This window comes from Geotrypetes seraphini, chromosome 3 (genome assembly GCF_902459505.1).
Source record: "Geotrypetes seraphini chromosome 3, aGeoSer1.1, whole genome shotgun sequence".
Taxonomy (NCBI): domain Eukaryota; kingdom Metazoa; phylum Chordata; class Amphibia; order Gymnophiona; family Dermophiidae; genus Geotrypetes; species Geotrypetes seraphini.
In genome coordinates, this window is record NC_047086.1 from 358,349,028 (window position 1) to 358,370,515 (window position 21,488).

The 21,488-nt window shown below is 41.9% G+C and overlaps 2 protein-coding genes across 14 annotated transcripts in view; both read left to right on the forward strand.

The window, feature by feature from the left end:
* The window catches only part of MARK1 (microtubule affinity regulating kinase 1), a 229,325-nt gene extending 225,863 nt beyond the window's left edge, over positions 1 to 3,462 (forward strand). For all 13 annotated transcript variants that reach the window (XM_033936869.1, XM_033936872.1, XM_033936868.1 and 10 more), the window contains one exon: positions 1,329 to 3,462. In XM_033936869.1, coding sequence (XP_033792760.1) covers positions 1,329 to 1,683 — 355 coding nt within the window. In that variant the 3' untranslated portion in view covers positions 1,684 to 3,462. The remainder of the gene's footprint in view (positions 1 to 1,328) is intronic.
* Positions 3,463 to 19,236: 15,774 nt separating this feature from the next.
* C3H1orf115 (chromosome 3 C1orf115 homolog) overlaps positions 19,237 to 21,488 on the forward strand; it is a 36,716-nt gene continuing 34,464 nt past the window's right edge. Inside the window, exon 1 of the mRNA XM_033939834.1 lies at positions 19,237 to 20,034. Coding sequence (XP_033795725.1) covers positions 19,735 to 20,034 — 300 coding nt within the window. The 5' untranslated portion in view covers positions 19,237 to 19,734. The remainder of the gene's footprint in view (positions 20,035 to 21,488) is intronic.

Here is a 21,488-nt window from a genome sequence, read left to right on the forward strand (position 1 = left end):
CATTGTGTAAAATAGTTTGAAATTCTTCTTCCTCACTCTGTTTACCTTCTGTGAGAGTCTTGTCTGCCTTTCTACTGTGTAACACCATGATTTTTAAAGAACTTAATAATTCTCATAAACCAGGGGAATGTGGTAGAAAAAAATAACAACAACACCCAGGCCATTGAAAGCAAAAGAGATCAAGAGAACCTGAAGCATGTGTGGTAAATTTCAAATAAAGGGTTTCCCATGCAGATGCAGGCCAGCTAGTTCATACTGATGTAGTTCTGCACTGGTACCTCTTTATTTATTCAGGGCACATCATCTGGATAGCATGAAATAGGCAAAACCTCAATATATCACACACCATAGAGAGCCATAGGATACTACTAGAACACTAAGGGCTCCTTTTATGAAGGTGTGCTAGCAGTTTTAGCATACGCAAAACCACACAATAGACAAAAATATTAATGTATGCTCTATGGAGGCGTTAGCGTCTAGCATGCTCGACATTGTAGCACTTGTTACTCCGTGCGCTAATGCCCTAACGCACCTTAGTAAAAGGAGCCCTAAGCTTTGGGGGCACAGTAGAGCAAGGATGTAGTGGCAGCCAGGGCCTCTTAGATTCCTTTCCTCAAAAGTCCTACAATCTTAAAAATTCTCTTCATGTAAGACATTTTAGAGGTGCAGTGCATAAGCTTTTCTCCTGCTTTACATGTGATATTGCAATTTAGAATTATCAGCGTAGTACACAGTTCTGTGTTGTAATATGTACAGTCTAGTACAGTGCATAGAGTACATTCCCTTCCTTTACAAAGCCGCGCTAGCATTTTTTTGCGCCATCGGACGCTCATAGGAATTCTATGACCACCGGAGCTGTTAACCATGGCAGCCGGCGCTAAAAGTGCTAGCGCAGCTTTGTAAAGGAGGGGGGAAGTGACCATCTTTGGAAAAAGGCGACTAAAGTCACCAGAAACAAAAAAATGAGATTTTAATAAATTCTGTTTGAAAAATTTGTAATACAAACCGTCCCAATCCCATTCTTTTGTGTGAAAAAATAAAAATGTTACAGAAGTTCAAGCATCTAATTTTTGGCACATTGCTTATAGACCCATGAAAACATTTTGGATCCACTACTTTAGTCACTTTTTTCCAGAGACAGTCACATACATTATATATAATTTACTGAACGGTATACATAGTACACCTACATATACAATTTATGGCTAAAAATGAGTCTTATGCAAAGAAAACAAATTCAGCTTTCAAGAACTAACCATTCAAGCAATTAAATATTTGAACTCATTTTACTTGTTGGGGGTGGGATTTTTCTCCCTATTTTGCTATAGGAGCATCTCTGGTGAACCAAAGGAGCGAGAGAAAGAGGAACTCAAAGATTCAAAGCCACGCTCCTTGAGGTTCACGTGGAGCATGAAGACCACCAGCTCAATGGACCCTAATGATATGATGCGAGAAATCCGGAAGGTGCTGGACACCAATAACTGTGACTATGAGCAGAAGGAGCGATTCCTGCTATTCTGTGTGCATGGTGATGCTCGTCAGGACAGTTTGGTGCAATGGGAGATGGAGGTCTGCAAGCTGCCAAGACTCTCACTCAATGGTGTCCGCTTCAAGCGCATATCAGGCACCTCCATTGCGTTCAAGAACATTGCATCCAAAATAGCTAATGAGCTCAAACTGTAAAGGAGGAAATGGCATTTGTGAGATCAGGGAATATTCATACCGTGACCTTGATTACAATGTTTGAATGTACTGGTTGCGCATAATGTCATTGGCCTGTGAATTTCTTCCTTCCCCTTGTAGAAATTGTCCTTATGGCAATAAGGTTATACATAGTTATTATGACTTGTAAAATTTTATTCATGACCTACATAAAAAAAAACTATAGCTAAAAAAATGAAGGTATGTTCACATGTACAGGTAAATGCATAGAACATTCAGTTCAGTTCATAAAATTGTATAATAAAAGAAACTTGATCGCTTAAAGGTACAGGTCTTGTATAGTTGTGTCTAGATTTTCTGTACAGAAAGTTATTGTTTGAGATAAGAACATGCTTTCTTGTCACTTACATTGTTAGGGTATTTTTTTGTTGGGGTTTTTGGGGTTGTTTTTTTTTTTTGAGGGGGGTTTGCCTCTATCATGTATTTCTTAAAAAAATGGTGTCCAGGACTGACATGCACAATCAACATATTCATAGCTGTAGCATGGCCATAGTTCTTTATTTAAAAAAAAAAGTCATATAAGTAATTATGAATCAGAGGTTGTTTTTGTTATACACAAGGTTGTTCCCACTTTTCCTTAGCTTTTTTCCTCATTAATGGACAGTGTTTGGTTGAAAATTATAAAGATGTTTACAGTGTTGGCACTTGTGGTAGAAAAATAAACTTTAAAAAAGATATAGCAAACCTTGTGCCAGGTGAACAAGGGTGCTGGAGAATAACAAAGCTTTTTAAGTTTCCTCTGCAGCTCTTTCTGTACTCAGTCTGTTAACAAATGTAGCAGTGAATGTTAGACAGCCTTTGAGGGGAAGATAGGGGTAGAGAAGAAACGTTGTTTAAATTGAAGGTAAAAGAAGACACAAAAATATATCCGTTCCACCTGCTGACTTCAGGACATTGCAAAATTCTAGCTAGTGGCAATGTTGCTGGAATGCTTTCTCAGCCCAAGCTCTCCTACATTCTAATAAAGTATTGACCAGTAACACCACCTCAGGAAATAACCATTTGGCAGAAGGACTGCCATCTCAACATGCTCCCTGCAATTGTATGTCATTCTTCACAGCTAAGTGGTTGTAAAATTTGTTTCCATGGTAACTTGTTTGTGCTTAATATTTTATTAGATTTCATGTATTTATTCCGCATCATTATGCCATTAATGTGCAGCTTTGTAATTTAGGCATATACCTATTAAAAAAAATAAAAACAAAACCTTTTCCCTCCAGAATTAGTGATATAAACTAATGTAAAACCACTAGCACTGGTACATTTTAATACCTGTTATTTTGTACTAAATTAACCTTAGCGGTTGATTGTGCAATGTTATTTAATGTAGTAATTTCTGTACTCAACATATGCCCCCTCCCTGATCCCTATCTGCACACACTTGTGAAAAATACTTTATTCAAAAGCTGTCAATTAAAGAAATAAGCTGTGATTAAACTCTGAAACCCTAATCAAGTTTAGAAAGCCAAATGTGGCTGATGTGTACAATGGCTTCCTGACAGAGAAGGACTTTGCATACTGTATTGTATGATGTAGCTGTTTATGTAATGGTTCTGCTCAAAGAGATATGTATTGTTGCCTTAGAAAAAGGGTGGTGAAGAGAAGAAGTTGTAACCCCTTTTTCTCTAGTGTTCACTTAATGAAAGTTGATGCAAGTCATCTTGATTTACTCTCACTGGTGCACTCTTCAAAATTTACTTGAAACAGTTCTGAAAATAAAGCACTTGTCTTTTGCCCATCTCTCTGCGTGGTGTGACTTTCCTGGGTGGAAAACAAAAAGGGAGAAGAAAAACCTCACAGACAGAAAGTTGAGGGAAAAAAGTGGGGGTGAACAATGGACTTCCAGCAAAACAGGAGAAAAACTCAGGATGCAGTCAAAAAACAGTTGATTACATAAGTCTTCACGATGATAAGAAATCCAAAATTATCTCACAGAACACTTGTAAAAGACCCAACATGGCACTGTGTTTCAGCAGAAATCACACTTGCCTCAGTGATCTAAAACATCTGTATCACAATGTGCCTTTAAGCAAACATGGCTCAGAATTTGTGAATATAATATATGAGGTACAAACACAAAAACTCTCCATACTCAAGCTCAGTTAAACCAATAGGAAAAAGGTTTAACCAAGTTTGAGCACAGAGATAATTTTATATTTGTACATTATATTCACAAATTCTGAGCTGTGTTTGCCGTGATACAGATGTCTTTGATCCCTGAAACAGGCATTTACACCAAAACACGGTGCCATGTCAGGTCTTTTACATGTCTCTTGTGAGATAATTTTGGATTTCTCATCATCATGAAGACTTAAGGTTGTTTTTGATCTTAGCCGGGATCTCCTTGCGGATGATCTTACCGAAAATGGTCTCGCCACCCGGTTAAAAAAAAAGGTTGTTTTTGAATACACCCTGGGTTTTTTCTTATGTTTGCTGGGTGTCTTTCCTGAGTTGTGATAAACCTAATACTTAAAGGGATACAATCGTATATGTCCAAAAAGAATAAATCTTAAATGTATTGTATAATCAGTTTAGTAGAAGGGCTTCATTCATACAATATCAAAAACATCACCGACATAAAAAATAAATACAAAAACAGATAAAAACAAACCTCATACACAGGCAGCCGGGACTACACAAGTACCCTAAGCCACCTGTATCATCACTGGTTTGAAAAAAACTATGTACAAATATATAAATACTTTCATTTCAATCATTTATTCTAGAACAAGCAGGCAGGTATTCTCACATATGGGTGACGTCATTGACGGAGCCCGGATGCGAAAGCCTCACAAGCAGACTTGCTTGAAGAAACTCAAAGTTTCGAGTCGCCCGCACCGCGCATGCGCGAGTGCCTTCCCGCCCAGCGCAGGGCGCATCTCCTCAGTTCTCAGTTTTCCGTGGAGCCGAGAAGTCTGTCTTTGACTCTCTGCGTTTAACTTCATTACCTTGTGCCTTCTCTGAACCGCGGTTTGTATTTTTTTCCTCACGAATCGCTGTTCTTATTTTATTTCTTTCATTTTTAGTTTTTTGTTTTTTTTAATTTTCCTCTTCCGTCCATTTTTCGGGACAGACCGCTTGGCCACTGCCCGAGGACTTCGATCTTGCGGCGGCTATTTTTCCTTCTATGTCCCAGCCTGCCACGGGCTTCAAGAAGTATAGCAAGTGCCAGCGCGCGATCTCTCTTATGGACCCACACCGTCGCTGTCTTAAGTGTCTTAGGCCGAAACATCATCCTAGGTCGTGCCTGCCTTGCCAAACGCTTCAGCCTTGTGCTTTCAATCATCATTGTATTTTGGTGGACAAGCTCTTCGAGATGGAATCTTCTACTGATCCCTCGACTTCAAAGGCGTCCTCGGCCTCGACTCCTACCAAGTTTCCTCCTGTGCCTACTGCTTCCATCTCGAGCCTCATTAGACCTTCATCGTTTGCAGCGGCTCTTTCTTCGACATCATCTGCTGTATCTTCCCTTGTTTCCTCAGGTCAAATAGCTCAGCAGTCGGTTCCACCGGTAGTGATTAAAGTGCCTAAGACTCCCAGGTCAAAGCACACCACACTACCTCGAAGGAACCTCCAGCCAAAGCAGATGGTCCTGTTTCAGACGCGGATCCATCCTTGCCAGCTTCTTTTCAGACCATGTTAGAAAAGCAGTTTATTCAGTTCCTTACAAATAAGGGACCCAAACTGCTTCCTCTTATCCAGCCTGGGCATTCAGCAGACCCTGCAAGGTCAAGCCGCTTCCTTTGCCTCAGTCTGAGATTATGCACTCTTTGCAGGGAGCAGAGTCTCTGCGAGTGTCTGGTCTGGTATCCAAGCACGTGAAGCAAGGAGCAGATTCTTTGCTTGTGCCTCGGCAGGACTCCTCACACTCTATACAAGGAGCAGAGTCTTTGGGAATGCATCGAGGTTCCTCCATCAAGCCTCTGGAGCTTCGATCTACAGCCTCCAGTCCTATCCATTCTTTGATGGCATCGGCTGCTTCCATCTCCGAGGCGAAGTCTCCTCGATCCTCGAGATCTGCTTCCAGGCACAGTTCTCACCGACGATCGAGGCCTTCCTCGAGGCATCCTTCAAGACATAGTTCTTCTTCCAAAGAATTACCTTCTTCAACTAAGTCTCGATCTACCCCAACTTTGACTAGACCACCAACTCCTCGTTCGAGGTCTCCAATGCCAGACCTCGAGGATATCCCGGTTTCGATTGCCTCGTCCAAGTCACCATGTTCCTTTGATGCCTTTTTTCCTGCCGAGGCTTCATTTTCGACCCAAGCTGCCTCGATGTCCTCTAGTCCTTCTCGAGGCAAAGCATTGGCAGATCAGCTATCTTTCTCATCTTTCCTTCGTCAGATGGCTGTAGACTTGGATATTCAATTAGACACTGGATCTAAATAATCTAAGGAGTATCTCGAAGTCATGCATCTTCCTCAATCTCCGGCGGAGTCACTTAAGCTTCCTCTTCATAAGTTTTTGAATCAGACTTTTGGTCGATGCATGGAAACACCTTTTTTCATACCAGCTGTTCCAGGCAAATTGGACTCTAGGTATAAAATTGTGAAACTATGGACAAATTCGGATGTTGCATCTATCAAAATGCTATGATGTCCTCTAAAGTCCTCAACTATATTTTTCAGTTCATCACTTATTTTGAATTCCTTATTTCTTTACTACCAAAGTTCTTGAATTATTTGGATACTCAAATACACTGAATTTCAAGAAGTCCTTAACTTTGTTTGCATCTCCTCCAATCATCTTATGATGCCTTCGAGTTGTCTGCCCGAGCAGTTGTTTGCTCTGTAGCTATGCGTCGTCTTGCCTGGCTTCGTACCATTGACATGGACCCTAATCTTCAAGACTGCTTAGCTAATATTCCTTGTGAGGGCAATGACCTCTTTGATGAATCTATTGAGGTAACCACCATGAAAAATCCTTCGCTTCTATTGTCAGACCTAAGCCAAAGCCAGCTCCTGCCAAACCTGCACGCCCTGCTCTTATCTATCAATGATGTTTTGCTCCAAAGCCGGCTCCTTATACTCGCCCTCCTCTTAAGAAACAGCAACCTCAGAAGCAACAGAAACCTCAACCTTCTGCTGCACCTAAGGCTTCTCAGCCTTTTTGACTGTTTACAACAGAGCATAACCTCCACCATTCTGACTGTCTCATTTTCTGCCTATAGGAGGTCATCTCCATCATTTTTACCACCGATGGACGTTAATTACATCCGACCTCTGGGTGCTTACCATCATCAGGGAAGGATGCTCTCTTCATTTCACTCAGGTTCCACCAGAGCTTCCTCCAAGAGAGTATCCTTCCAATCCTTCCCAGACCGCCCTTCTTCAGGAAGCTCAAGCTCTGCTTCGTCTCCATGCCATCGAACCAGTTCCCTTGGAACAGCAGAACAGGGGGTTTTACTCCTGTTATTTCCTTGTTCTGAAGAAGACGGGCGATCTGCGACCCATTCTGGATCTCAGGGCTCTCAACAAATTTCTAGTCAAAGAAAAGTTTCAAATGTTGCCCCTGGCATCCCTTTATCCCCTTCTCGAGCAGAATGACTGGTTATGCTCTATGGATCTCAAGGAGGCCTACACTCATATTCCCATTCACCTGGCCTCCCGTCAGTACCTCAGATTTCGGGTGGGGAATCTGCATTATCAATACAGAGTACTACCATTCGGCCTAGCCTCGTCTCCCAGAGTGTTCACCAAGTGCCTGGTACTGGTAGCAGCAGCTCCAAGGAATCATGGTCTTCAGGTGTTTCCCTACCTCGACGACTGGCTCATCAAAGATTCCACGTCTCAAGGGGTTTTTGTAGCGAACCAACAGACTACCTGGTTCCTACAAAGTTTGGGATTCGAGATCAATTTTCCCAAATCTCAGTTTCAACCCTCACAGACTCTACAATTCATTGGAGCTGTTCTGGACACTGTCCAATTCAGAGCATTCCTTCCACAACAACGACTGGAAGCTCTTCTTCAACTCTGTCAAACAGTGTGTTCCCACTCTTCCATCTCAGCGAGACACATGATGGTACTTCTAGGTCACATGGTCTCTACAGTAAACGTGATTCCTTTTGCCAGACTTCACCTCAGAATTCCTCAGTGGACCCTGGCATCTCAATGGATGCAAGTTTGTGACCCTCCCTCTTGACACATTTCAGTCTCTCCTTCATTGAAGAAGTCTCTCCGTTGGTGGATGCTGTCTTCCAATCTTTCCAGAGGCTTGCTTTTTCAAACACCCCCTCATCAGAAGGTCCTCACGACAGACTCTTCAACCTATGCTTGGGGCGCTCATCTCGATGGTCTCCATACACAAGGCTACTGGACCAGTACGGATCGTCAATGTCACATCAATCTGTTAGAACTCAGAGCGATTTTCAAGGCTCTCAACGCTTTTCAACATCTTCACGACCAGGTAGTCCTCATCCGGACGGACAACCAAGTCAACATGTATTACATCAACAAACAGGGAAGGACGGGATCTGCCTCCCTTTGTCAAGAAGCTATGAAGGTTTGGGACTGGGCAATCCGCCACAACACCTTCCTCAAAGCTGTCTACATTCAAGGGGCGAAGAATTGCTTGACGGACAACTTGAGTCATCTCCTGCAGCCTCACGATTGGACACTCCATTCCGCCCTTCTTCATCACATTTTTTCACAATGAGGAATGCCTCAGATAGACCTCTTTGCAGCTCCCCACAACTACAAACTGCCTCAATTTTGCTCCAGGATATACTCTCCTCATCTCGAGGCAGATGCTTTTCATCTGGAATGGTCGAATCTTTTCCTCTATGCATTCCCTCCATTCCCTATCATTCTCAAGACTCTGGTCAAGTTGAAGAACGATCATGCCACCATGATTCTAATTGCTCCTCGGTGGCCAAGACAACCTTGGTACTCCCTTCTACTTCAACTCAGCAGCAGGGAGCCATACCTTCTACCAGTTTTTCCTTCTCTGCTTACACAGAGTCAAGGATCTCTGCTTCATCCCAACCTGCAGTCTCTACACCTGACAGCTTGGTACCTTTCAACATAACACCTCTTCAGTTTTCTCAATCTTTAAGAGATGTTTTAGAAGCTTCTAGGAAGCCTACCACTAGACAATGCTATCACCAAAAGTGGACTAGATTTTCTACCTGGTGTTTTTCTCATCATAAGGAACCTCAGCATTACTCCTTATTTTCTGTTTTGGACTATCTTTTGCATTTATCCAATTCTGGCCTCAAGTCTACATCGATCCAAAGTCCATCTCAGTGCAATTGCGGCTTTCCATCAGCCTATTGAAGGGAAACCCCTCTCTGCTCATCTAGTGGTTTCCAAATTCATGAAAGGACTCTTCAATGTCAAACCTCTTCTCAAACCGCCTCCTGTGGTTTGGGACCTCAATGTTGTCCTTACTCAACTAATGAAGCCTCCATTTGAACCAATTGATAAGGCTCATCTGAAGTATCTCACTTGGAAAGTGGTGTTTCTCATTGCCCTCACTTCTGCTCGAAGAGTCAATGAGCTGCAAGCTTTAGTTACTGACCCACCATTCATGGTGTTCCATCATGACAAAGTGGTTCTTCGTACTCATCCTAAATTCCTCCCTAAAGTGGTCTCGGAATTTCATCTTAACCAATCCATTGTTCTTCCAGTGTTTTTTCCAAAGCCTCATTCTCATCCTGGAGAATCAGCTCTTCATACTCAGGACTTTAAACATGCTTTGGCCTTCTACTTGGAACGCACCAAACCACACAGAACTGCTCCTCAACTTTTTGTTTCCTTTGATCCAAATAAGTTGGGCCATCCTATTTCTAAGCGTACCATCTCCAATTTGATGGCGGGTTGTATCTCATTCTGCTATGCCCAGGCTGGATTATCCCTTCACAGTAAAGTCACAGCCCATAAGGTCAGAGCTATGGCAGCTTCAGTAGCTTTCCTCAGATCTACACCTATTGAGGAAATTTGTAGAGCTGCTACTTGGTCCTCGGTTCATACCTTCACTTCTCACTATTGTCTGGATACTTTCTTCAGACGGGATGGACAGTTTGGCCAAACAGTATTACAAAATTTATTTTCCTAAATTGCCAACACTCCCACCATCCCATTCTGGCTAGCTTGGAGGTCACCCTTATGTGAGAATACCTGCCTGCTTGTCCTGGAATAAAGCACAGTTACTTACCGTAACAGGTGTTATCCAGGGTCAGCGGGCAGCTATTCTCACAACCCACCCACCTCCCCAGGTTGGCTTCTCTGCTAGCTATCTGAACGGAGGAGACGCGCCCTGCACTGGGCGGGAAGGCACTCGTGCATGCGTGATGCGGGTGACTCGAAACTTCCAGTTTCTTCAAGCAAGTCTGCTTGTGAGGCGTCTGCATCCGGGCTCCGTCAATGATGTCGCCCATATGTGAGAATAGCTGCTTGCTGTCCCTGGATAACATCTGTTACGGTAAGTAACTGTGCTTTCAAAACATTCATTTTTCCAAATTCACTTAGTCTCGTGCATCACAATGTGTGAAAAGAAATCCAATCTATCTAAAGCAGTTGTAAAGGCAACAGTTTGGTCTCAAAAGAGTTCTTGATAACGTGGAACAAGAAAAATTGTCAGATATAAAGAAGGGACTTATCTCAAACTGCATTCGCAATCATTTTTCATCCAATATCTGGCTTCCCGACAGAAAGTCCTTCTGTATATTGGAAGACACAATGAAAATAAATGAAAGATCATTATTACTAAAGGTCATGGAGATGTGTGAGCAATGGAACCCTTTACACTTGTCTTGGTGGGGAAGAGTTCAAACGGTCAAAATGATAATTTGCTACCAAATAGGTATGTTCCCAATTTATTTTCAAGGGTCCTTTTACAAAAAGATAAATGGTATTCTGACAAAATTTATTTGGCTAGGGAAAAAAAGCAAGAATTGCTTTAGTATCTCTACAAAAAAAACAATTGCGGAGGGTGGGGTAAATTTTCCCAATTTTTATAGGTATCATCAAGCCTATATAATGCGTATGTATTGGATCCTCCCTGAGCTCTTAGAACATTACCCAGACTGGCTATATCTTGAGTGGAAAATCATGTCCCCAATGAGATTGTCTCATATAATAAATATTAAAATACCTAGTTATGCTAAGGACAATGTGATTTTATTGGACACCTGGAAAACAATTAAATTTATTGATAAATTAACAGATATCCCTATAATGAAATCTACTTTGCAGTCCTTATGGTTAAACTCCAAGATTCAAATAGGCGGTGCTGGGATCACTTGAAAGAACTGGATGCAGGCAGGAATTCGGACATTAGATGATGTTATATCTAATGGAAATCTGCTTGATTTTTCACAACTGCAACAATCATTTGGAATTTTAAAATCTCAACAATATAGGTGGTTGCAGTTGAAGCAGGCTATTCAGTGCGGGTTCCCTGAATGGAAAAATTTAAAAACTTATTTTAGCCTGCAGATCCTTTGCTACCAAACTGATCTAGTAGGACATCAGGCTGCCCAGTGGTACAAATTGATTTCTGGATTTTTAAACAAAAAAAACAGTCTTAGAGACATCTGGAGCATCGCGATAAAACAGTATATTTATGTGTCTCGTTGGCCACAAATTTGGACTTGGAGATTGAAATGTACAGCGTCAGCATCTATGAGGCAAACATGGTTATTTTTGTTGCATAGGATTTTTTGGACCCCGGTTCGATTAAATAAAATAGATAGTTCTAAGTCTAATAGATGCTGGCATTGTCAAATTGATATAGGGACTTTAGATCATCTGCTATATTTTTGTCCGTTTATATTTATATTTTGGAAGTCAATTTGGGGACAAATAAATTTAGTGTTGGATTCAAACGTTCCACTATCATATGAGGCTATAATTTGTGGAACGATATATGTGAAACCCACTCTAGATAAATATAAGAGTTGTCTATTTATGATCATGACAGGTATAGCCATTCAATTGATAACGAGTAACTGGAAGAACCATGACAGAATAAGTTATACTTTTTGGTGGGTGAACGTGTGCACCACTTACAGATATGAAAGAATTAATGCAGAGTATAGGGCATTTAGTGGTGTATTTAATAAAGTTTGGAGCCCATTGACTAAATTTTTGTAAAATTATAATAATATATATATTTATCTTATCTTTCCTTTTGTTCATTCACCTTTACACATCCGTGGGGGGTTGGAGGGAGGGGAATAAATATTGATGGTGACATTTGGGTAACTTTATTCTTCATTTATACTAAATATTATGTTATTGTTATATGTAGGAAAACTGAAAATCTTGAATGATATATATGTTACCTGTACAGATATTAGTGTAATTTATGTAATACCTACTGTTTGTTCATTTGTATGACACTGTTTTAGATTAAAAATCAATAAAGATTTAAAAAGAAAAAGAAAGTCCTTATGTTTCATCTCAACAGGCTACTTCAGGGGATAGATTTTCAATAGCCAATCATCTCAACACTCTCATGTAGCAAGGAAGTGGAACTGACTCATTTCAAAATGGCTGCGGGACTGAGAGACGCGCCCAGCTCATTCAAAAAGAGGAAGGAGCCGGGCATTGTGATCTCATCACAAACGTGATGCATGATTCGCTAAACAACAGCATGTACAGGGAGTAGAAGAATTTCTTCTCTTTAACCATCAAGACGGAAAAACATCTAAAATAACTCAAATATAAGAAAGACATTAGCATCCAGACTCCAGCAAAGAAAACAACACACCTATTGGCTCCTTTTGCCATAGAAATCTTCTAGTGTCTCCTCTTCTTAATGATGGAACCAATTTGTCAATCACCCATCATTTCAGACTATCAAAATTATGCTGAAATTGTACACAATGAGCTATCATCGGCGCTGTCATTTTACGTGTATTTAAACGGCTTTTATGTTCAGTCAATCTCACATTAAAGGTTTGAGATGTTTGACCTATGTAAAGCAGGATACAGGTGGCTTAGGGTACTTGTGTAGTCCCGGCTGCCTGTGTATGAGGTTTGTTTTTCTCCGTTTTTGTATTTATTTTTTATGTCCGTGATCTTTTTGATGTGGTATAAAGGAAGCCCTTCTACTAAACCAGTGGTCTCAAACCCGTGGCCCGGGGGCCACATGCGGCCCGCCAGGTACTATTTTAAGGCCCTCGGCATGTTTATCATAATCACAAAAGTAAAATAAAACAGTTTCTTGATCATATGTCTCTTCAGCTATAAATTACAATATTATTATTAAGACTTAGCCAAAAGGAAAGATTTATAAACTATAAAGAGTTTTACCTCATGCAAAATTGTCATTTCTTTAATAAGACATTAATTATTTTCTTCTGAGGTCCTTCAAGTACCAACAAATCCAAAATGTGGCCCTGTAAAGGGTTTGAGTTTGAGACCACTGTACTAAACTGATTATACAATATGTCTTTCCTGAGTGCCATGGAACTGGGTTGTAACATTTCACACCTTAGGTCAGGGGTAGGCAATTCCGGTCCTCGAGAGCCAGGTCAGGTTTCGGTTTTCAGGATCTCCACAATAAATATGCATAAGATAGATTTGCATCTCAAGGAAGCAGTGCATGCAAATTCATCTCATACATATTCATTGTGGAGATCCTGAAAACCTGACTTGGCTCCGGCTCTCGAGGACCAGAATTGTCTACCCCTGCCTTAGGTAAATATTCTGTAACTTTTCCAGGCTAGTGGTTCTCCATTTAAATACAGTACATCCTTGGTTTGCGAGCATAATTTGTTCTGAAAGCATGCTTGTAATCCAAAGCACTCATATATCAAAACGAATTTCCCCAGAGGAAATAATGGAAACTCAGACGATTCATTCCACAACCCAAATACAAAATACTGTACTGTATAAAGTAAAAATATATACTTTAAAACAGCCTGCACTTTACTTTTGAATAGAATTGTGGCTGGTGTGAGGGAGAGGAGAGGATGAGAGTAATGCGCAAGATGTGCATTCCTGATATGCACACTTATACAGCGTGCTTGAACTGCGGGAAAATTGGGCACGATGCTTTTATTATGTTCAGACAAACATAGCATGAGATGTACAGATGTTTTGCGTACTTGAACTATGGGTGCTTGTATTATGTTCAGCTGCGCTCAGAACTGTAAGCATCCCCTAAATTGTAACTTCCTGGAAATGTCCAGCTATCTTATACTGTAATCTGCTTAGAACTGCAAGGTACAGGCGGAAAAGAAGTCACTAATGTAATGTCAACAGCAACAAAAAAGGAACAAAAATAGAAGCTTTTAATACCTTCCAAACCAGAGTGGCGCTCAGAATCCAAGAATGGAATGGAAAAGCTCAACGTGGGGAACAAACCCCTATAAGAGTCTTTCACAGAATCTATCATTGCACCAACTTTTTTGAAAGAAAGGTGATTAAAAATACTTCTTAAAAACCAGTGTTATTTCTTATATGTCCGTGAAGTGAATTAAATGTCCAACATCTTATAACTTCAAAAGTAATGTACTTAACTTCAATGTCCATACAGCGATGGTCCGGCGGGGTTCTGATGTGTTTCGCCGAACTGGCTTCCTCAGAGAACCCGCTGTGCTGTGTGCGACCTTCAATTTTAAATCCTTCCTAAACAGAAAACAAAAAGAAGGTGATACTTTGCAAAAAATTAAACAAGAATAATAGTATAGAATGAAGCTCTCGACGCTGTCAGCGGGGTACCTAGTTCAAAGGAAAAAACCTCTCATTTCCTGTGACGTCAGTGCTCAGCTGAGCACCCGGTACTTATGATGTGTCGAACTGTCTATCATCTGTGAAGAAACGCCCACCATTCAACTTCTCGATTCAACCCAGTAGGAGTCACTGTCTTCCAATGAAATATCCACCTCTGTTCTTGTTTCCACAACCAGGCTTGAACATTGCCTATCTGAATATCAAGAAAAGCAATCTGGGTATGAGAAGTGGAAGAAGTGAATTGTAAATGCGAATTGCAGGTGTTAAGCCATTGTAAAAATAGCTGAAAGGCATCTAAGGTGTTCGTCCATACCAAAAAAATGTCATCTATGTAGCGGTGGACGAACACCTTAGATGCCTTTCAGCTATTTTTACAATGGCTTAACACCTGCAATTCGCATTTACAATTCACTTTTTCCACTTCTCATACCCAGATTGCTTTTCTTGATATTCAGATAGTTCTGTGTCAGGATCATTTTGAAACCACTATTTACCGCAAGCAGACTGACAGAAACAACTTGTTGCACTATGCTAGCTATCACCCATGTCATTTGAGGGACAACTTGCCTGTGGGCCAATTTTTGAGGCTCAGACGCTTATGCAGTGACAGAGAAGAGTACAAAATACGCTCTTTAGATATGTGGCAACGGTTTGTTGATAGAGGGTACCCTCGTGGTATCATTAAAAAGGCCTATAAAAGGGCCTTATATGCTCACCGCACTTACCTGTTACAGCACACTCCTGTCCCTGCAGAAGCACGTATGGTATGCAAGCTTCCATATTCATACAAAGCTTTTGGTATCAAAAAGATTATCAAATCTCACTGGCACATTCTACAGGTACATCAAGGTCTTTCTCAACCCCCATTGTTTGCATTTTCCAGAGGCAGGAATTTACGAGATCATATCACCACTTCTCAGTTTGTCAGTGCACACACTATCACCCCTGAACATCTTAAGGGTCACTTCAAATGTGGACGTTGCACAATATGTTCCTATGCTCTTGAAACAGCTCGCATTAATCATCCCAACCTACCTAAGTCTCACATTCTTCAACAACATCCGGATTGTGACTCGCAGGGAGTTGTGTATATGATTATATGCCCGTGCAAATTGCTATATATTGGACATACCACCAGAAGTATCAAAGTTCGCATCACAGAGCATTTGAGCAAAATCAGGAGGGGCGACATGGGGGCCCCCTTAGTGCAGCACTGGCACTCAGCTTCCCATCAGCTTTCTGATCTCTGGTTTGCAGTTTTGGAATTGGCTCATCTGACGAGAGGAGGCAATGTTCAAGCCTGGTTGTGGAAACAAGAACAGAGGTGGATATTTCATTGGAAGACAGTGACTCCTAACAGTCCTCACCCTTCTATACATAAACTCTCCTCTCCAGCTCATTTCAGCTACCCAGGAAAATGGCCATTTTAATTAATAGCTTTCATCGATGGGCTATTCTTTCGGGCCTTCTTTTTCATTGGGTGGGTCCCATGGAGGCTACTTATGGACACTGGCGTTCTGATATGCTCCACCTCTTGACTATGGAAGCTATGCACTTGCGTTGCTTACTATTTGGCAGCCCTTTTGGATACTTTGACTCCACAGGCACGCAGCCATGTCTGAATTGGTTACCCTTGACCTGAGCATTGCAGTCCTTTTCCCTCACATTCCTGGTGACATTGTGTTTCTCCTTTTATTTTCCTGTATCTGGCAACTTATCTGTTGTGTTGCATTGTTGTATCTGACTATATTTTCTCAAAAACTGAATAAACATGATTGGAAAAAAAACAAAACAATGGAGAAGCATTTGTATTTGTTATAAAGTAAAGATGAAGGATATGTGCTAAACTGAGGCAATTTTATTTTGCCAGCATCAGAAAGGAGAGAAAGAAGTAGAGACAGAGGAAGGAAAAAAAAAACCATAACACAAAACGCTTCAAAGATATTTACAAAGGGTGCTGAAAAGTTCTCAGCCTAACCAAGAAAGGAATTACGTGGAGCCATGAAACTTTTTAAGGTTGGAAACTGAAAATAGTCAGAGGGAGCAAGATCTGGTGAGTAGGATGGATGATCTATGCACTGAAACCCCGTCGTTTTACCAGCCTTGTGAGCAGGTGCATTGTCCTGCAAAAAGAATGCCTTTCTGTAGCTTCCCCCTCCTTTTTCTTTCAATGCCTCCTTTAATTGGCACAGCATTAACTGTTTGGCCCCTTGGAAGATAGCCAATCATTACAAAACCTTCCTGGTCCCAAAACACTGTGACCATGACCTTTCCTGCTGACTTGAATCTTGAAATTCCTTGGTCTTGGAGAACCTGGGTGTTGTCATTGCACAGACTTGTTTTGTTTTAGGATCATAGTGGTATAACCATGTTTTGCCAACAGTAACTAGTCATTCCAGCTTGCTGAAAATGCTGCAAAATCAACTTGGAAGTGCCCACTCGACATTCCTCATCAGCATTCAAACATTTTGGCACCCATTTGGCTGACAGCTTCTGTATAACCAGCTTCGTGAGGATTATACACCCGACACGTTCCCTGGATATCTGTAGTGTCTCAGCAATTGTTTTAGCCTACATTCGCTGATCTGCCAAAATCAGGTCAAGGATCTGGTCAACAATTTCAGAAGTTGACACCATTTGAGGCCTCCCAGACCTTGCTGATATCATCGGTCTCGAAATCTCCACACAGAAAGTTTGCACACCATTTCTTCATTGTGGCATATGATGGGCATTTGTCACTCAATGTTTGCATCATACATTCATGGATTTCCTTTGGAGTTTTCTTCTGCAGGAATAGGAACTTCATGGCGGTTCGGAGTTCCACACTTGAAAATTCCACAATTTTCGTTGACATGGTTCAATCAATTAAATAATGTCAACACATAGCAATATAAGTCTGCAAGATAAAAATAACACTCTTTTCAGCTACAATGGTAAAATAACTGTTAGAATTTAGGAAGTTGGTTTGGCTGAGAACGTTTCAGCACCCCCTCTTACTTATTGTATTAATGCGGCTTAATAAGGTGCCATTGTGAGATGTCTACCAGACACAATCTACTGTAATGGCAAAGTTTGTGTTATGGATAATGCAATAATATTTATGAAGTTTATGTTGATGCAGGACAACTGTTAGAGACAGACTAGGAGTATTTACTTAGAAATCCATTCCTAAGTGTACTCTGTGGTAGGGTTACTATATGTCCGGGAAATTCCGGACATGTCCTCTTTTTAGAGGACTGTCCAGGAGTCTGTACATTTTTTTTAATTAAGTAAATTAAATGGAAACATGATCGAATTTGCTTTTTGCGAAGATCAATCTAGCCGCAGTGTTCTGGATCCGCTGAAGTCTTTGAAGATTTTTCTTGGTTAGACTTAGTGAAGGAGTCTGGGACTGATTTTCCTAAGTGTTGAACTAAGCAGCTCTACACTCTCGAGGAACGTAGGGAGAGGGGAGACATGATCGAAACATTTAAGTACCTCACGGGACGTGTCGAAGTGGAAGATGATATTTTCTTTCTCAAGGGACCCTCGGCCACAAGAGGGCACCCGCTCAAACTCAGGGGCGGAAAATTTCATGGCGACACCAGAAAGTATTTCTTCACAGAGAGAGTGGTTGATCATTGGAACAAGCTTCCAGTGCAGGTGATCGAGGCAGACAGCGTGCCAGACTTTAAGAATAAATGGGATACCCATGTGGGATCCCTACGAGGGTCAAGATAAGGAAATTGGGTCATTAGGGCATAGACAGGGGGTGGGTAAGCAGAGTGGGCAGACTTGATGGGCTGTAGCCCTTTACTGCCGTAATCTTCTATGTTTCTATGTTTAAGTTTTCTCTTTAATAAAATGCTGAATTATGTTTACCTGCAGACCTAACTTATCTCATGTTCTAGCCTGCCTGCACTGGGCGTTGGCTTGGGCATTCTAGCTTCTTATGGCTATCTCAGCATAAACGACAAGTAACAGAAAGACTGCAGGGCTTAGATAAGTGACCTGCTAGTGTGAGCTTAGCACCAATGATTGTTAAGAAAAGTAACACAGTGAAAAGTTTTTTCTAGAATTCAGTTGTATAGCCAGAAGAATGTATAAATATTTCTGTAACTTCCTGGTTTCGGGACTTCTGAAGCCAGCTTTGGGGCTCAGGGGTCCGCATATGCTGAATAAAAATCTGTGCTTTCTTCAAGTCTCTTAAGTTTTGTGGCTGCCCAAAGTGACCTTTCATTAGATAGATGAAATTACAATAATCCAGTCTGGAAAGAATGATTGATTGTACAAGGATAGCAAAATGTTGTTGGCGGAAGCAGAATCTCACTTTCCTCAACATGTGAAGACTAAAAAAACATTTTTTTTACCAGAGAGTTGAGATGATCATTAAAGGAAAGTGTAGAGTCAATAATGATGGCCAAAATTTTGCTTGAGAATTCGATCTGCAGTGTGGGACCAGAAGGTAGTGGAATGAGCAGTGGTTAACTGATCTAATTTTGGGCCAAGCCAGAGTAGTTTTGTTTTGGACTCATTCAGCTTCATTTGTACAGAGAGGGCCCAGGATTGGAGTATCGTTATGCAAGCTGTTTACTAGGAGTAAACTAGGCACTACTCACACCTGTATGACTAATGCTCCCTCATGTTAACTCTGGACCCCTCATAATGTCTGGTCTGTCTACGCCACCGGATTCAAAGTTTTCTAACTACAACTTTAGACTAATGGCAAAGAGACTTCCTGCAATCAGATGATCGATTGCTCTGTGCTCCTTCCAGATCCGCCTACAAGCCCTCCCTCTTCTAGGAACAACATTGGGGCTGGTTGCCAACGTGTGTTCCTGGGAGGCAGGGTGTAAGGTCATTCCACAGAACAGGGCAGGGCATAGTATGTTGACAACAGTGACAGGATTCAAAGTTTACTGAGCATAGCAGTAGTCACTCTGATGGCAAAAAACCCCCACAAACTTGCTGCAAGTAGATGGTTCAAATGCTCCGTGCAAACAGCAAAACCAGAAGAGAAAGAATCCCACCGATGTGCATGAAGAGGCAATATTGTATATGAAAGGCATTATTACCATGTCCTTGATTTAAAGAAACACTTTCCAGCCGAAGCAATTAATTAAGAACTGTTCTTCGACCTGGGAAGGAACTACATGCCGGGCTTAGGCTACAAAGAATTTGGACTTTGTCTTACAGGGAAATACAATCCAAGGAAGGATTTCCTGCCAGGGAACCTATCGTGTTGATTAATTTGTCTAAAAAATATATAATTGGTTATCCGCAGATAACCTAGAAGAACAATTTCTTTTTTGTGTGTGTGGATTTTCTTTTATAAAACCAAATAGCAAATGGAATTTGCGGCAGCGAGTGCAACCGCTGGGGGTGCCAGAGAGCCCAGGGGCAGGGCAGTGCGTGCAGGCATGTTCGGGAGTCGGTTCCCTGTTCCTCTCTCGACTGCTGGGGACGATCGGGCTCCCATCCTGCTACCCGAGGAGCGAGAGGATCAGGGGCAGAGGTGGCAGGGCAGCCGCAAGGTTCACTTCGCCCCGCTGCCCGACAGATACGAACCACTGGAAGGCGAGGAGGAGCGGGAGAGCAAAGGCGAGAAAAAACGCAGGAGGAAGAAGAAAGCCAAGAAGTATGCCAAGGTGAGGAGGGGGGATTCTTGCCCCGCACATAATGCGCAGCGCCCGAGAGGGCGGATCTGTTACTTGAGTGGTGCAGTCCGAGGGGGTGAGGACCTGCAACCCATTGCCCCACAAATAGCGCGCAAAACCTGGTACTGGTGGGGGAGTGTTGAGGATCTGCTTCTCATTTGCCCTGCAAATAACACGCAGAGCCCTGGAGTTGTGCGGCCGAAGGAGTGAGGATCTGCTGCCCACCTGCCCCACAGATAACACCCAGGAATAGGGCTGTGTGTGTGAGGACCTGCTGCCCACTGCAGGTAGTGGGGGAGGTGTGTTGAGAATCTGCAGAGCCCTGGAGGGGTGGTACTGAGGGGTTGAGGATCTGCTGCTCACCTGCTCCACAAATAATGGCAGAGCCCAGGAGTAGGGCTGTCCAGTGTGTGTGTGAGGGCCTGCTGCCCACTATCCCATAAATAGGTCAAAGCCTGGTAGTAGGTGGGAGGGGGAGGGGACCAGAGTATTGAGAATCTTTTTTTTTTAACTTCTTTATTCATTTTTAAAAACTATAACTGTGCACAATAAATGATACATTTACATGTATAATTAACAACAAAGCACAATAAACTTATTAGAATAGATAAAAAAAAATGACAAGAATTATTTTCCCCATCCCAAATAACCAATTGAACAATTACTCAAATATACCTGTAAACAATCTTACCATATCTCTTAAATAATACCAGATCATACCCCCCTCCTCCCTCCCCGGATGTGTATGATTTCCTCATCAATCCTTACAAAATTTAGTTAATGGTTCCCAAACCTCCATAAATTTTTTTCTAAAATCCCTTCTGAATGGCCATGTACCTTTCCATTTTAAAGACATGAATAATTAAATCTGTCCCAGTTTTTCCAATTTTTTAAGATAAGCTGCATGGCAACCCCCGAACAGAAGTTTGCTATTATTATTCACCGAAATATGACTCTTTGCCCTCATAAATGTACCAAATAGAGTGTTGAGAATCTTCTTCTCATCTGCCCTGCTAATAACATGCAGAGCCCTGGAACAGTGCTGTGAGGATCTTCTGCCCCACAAATAATGAGCCAGAGAGTGGGGCTGTCCAGTGGAAGAGCTGGAGGGGTATGCTGCCCACGCACCCCAGAAACAACACACGAAGCCTGGAAAGGAAGGGGCTTTGCAGTAAGTGATCTGTTGCCCACCTACCCTGCTCAAATCTTGCAGAATGCTGTACATTGGAGGATTCTTGCCTCCATCCCGCATATCTCCTGTAGTTTCCAGGAGGGAGGGGGCTCTTGAGTGTGGGTTATGCCCACTGGCCCCTCGCAGAGCAGCGGAGATGGAGTGAAAGATAACTTTGGGTAGTATAGTGACTCTCCTCCTGGTACCTGTCAGATTGCTCTGAATGTGTGAAATTGGCTACATTGACACGGATCTGATGAGAGAGATACCAATA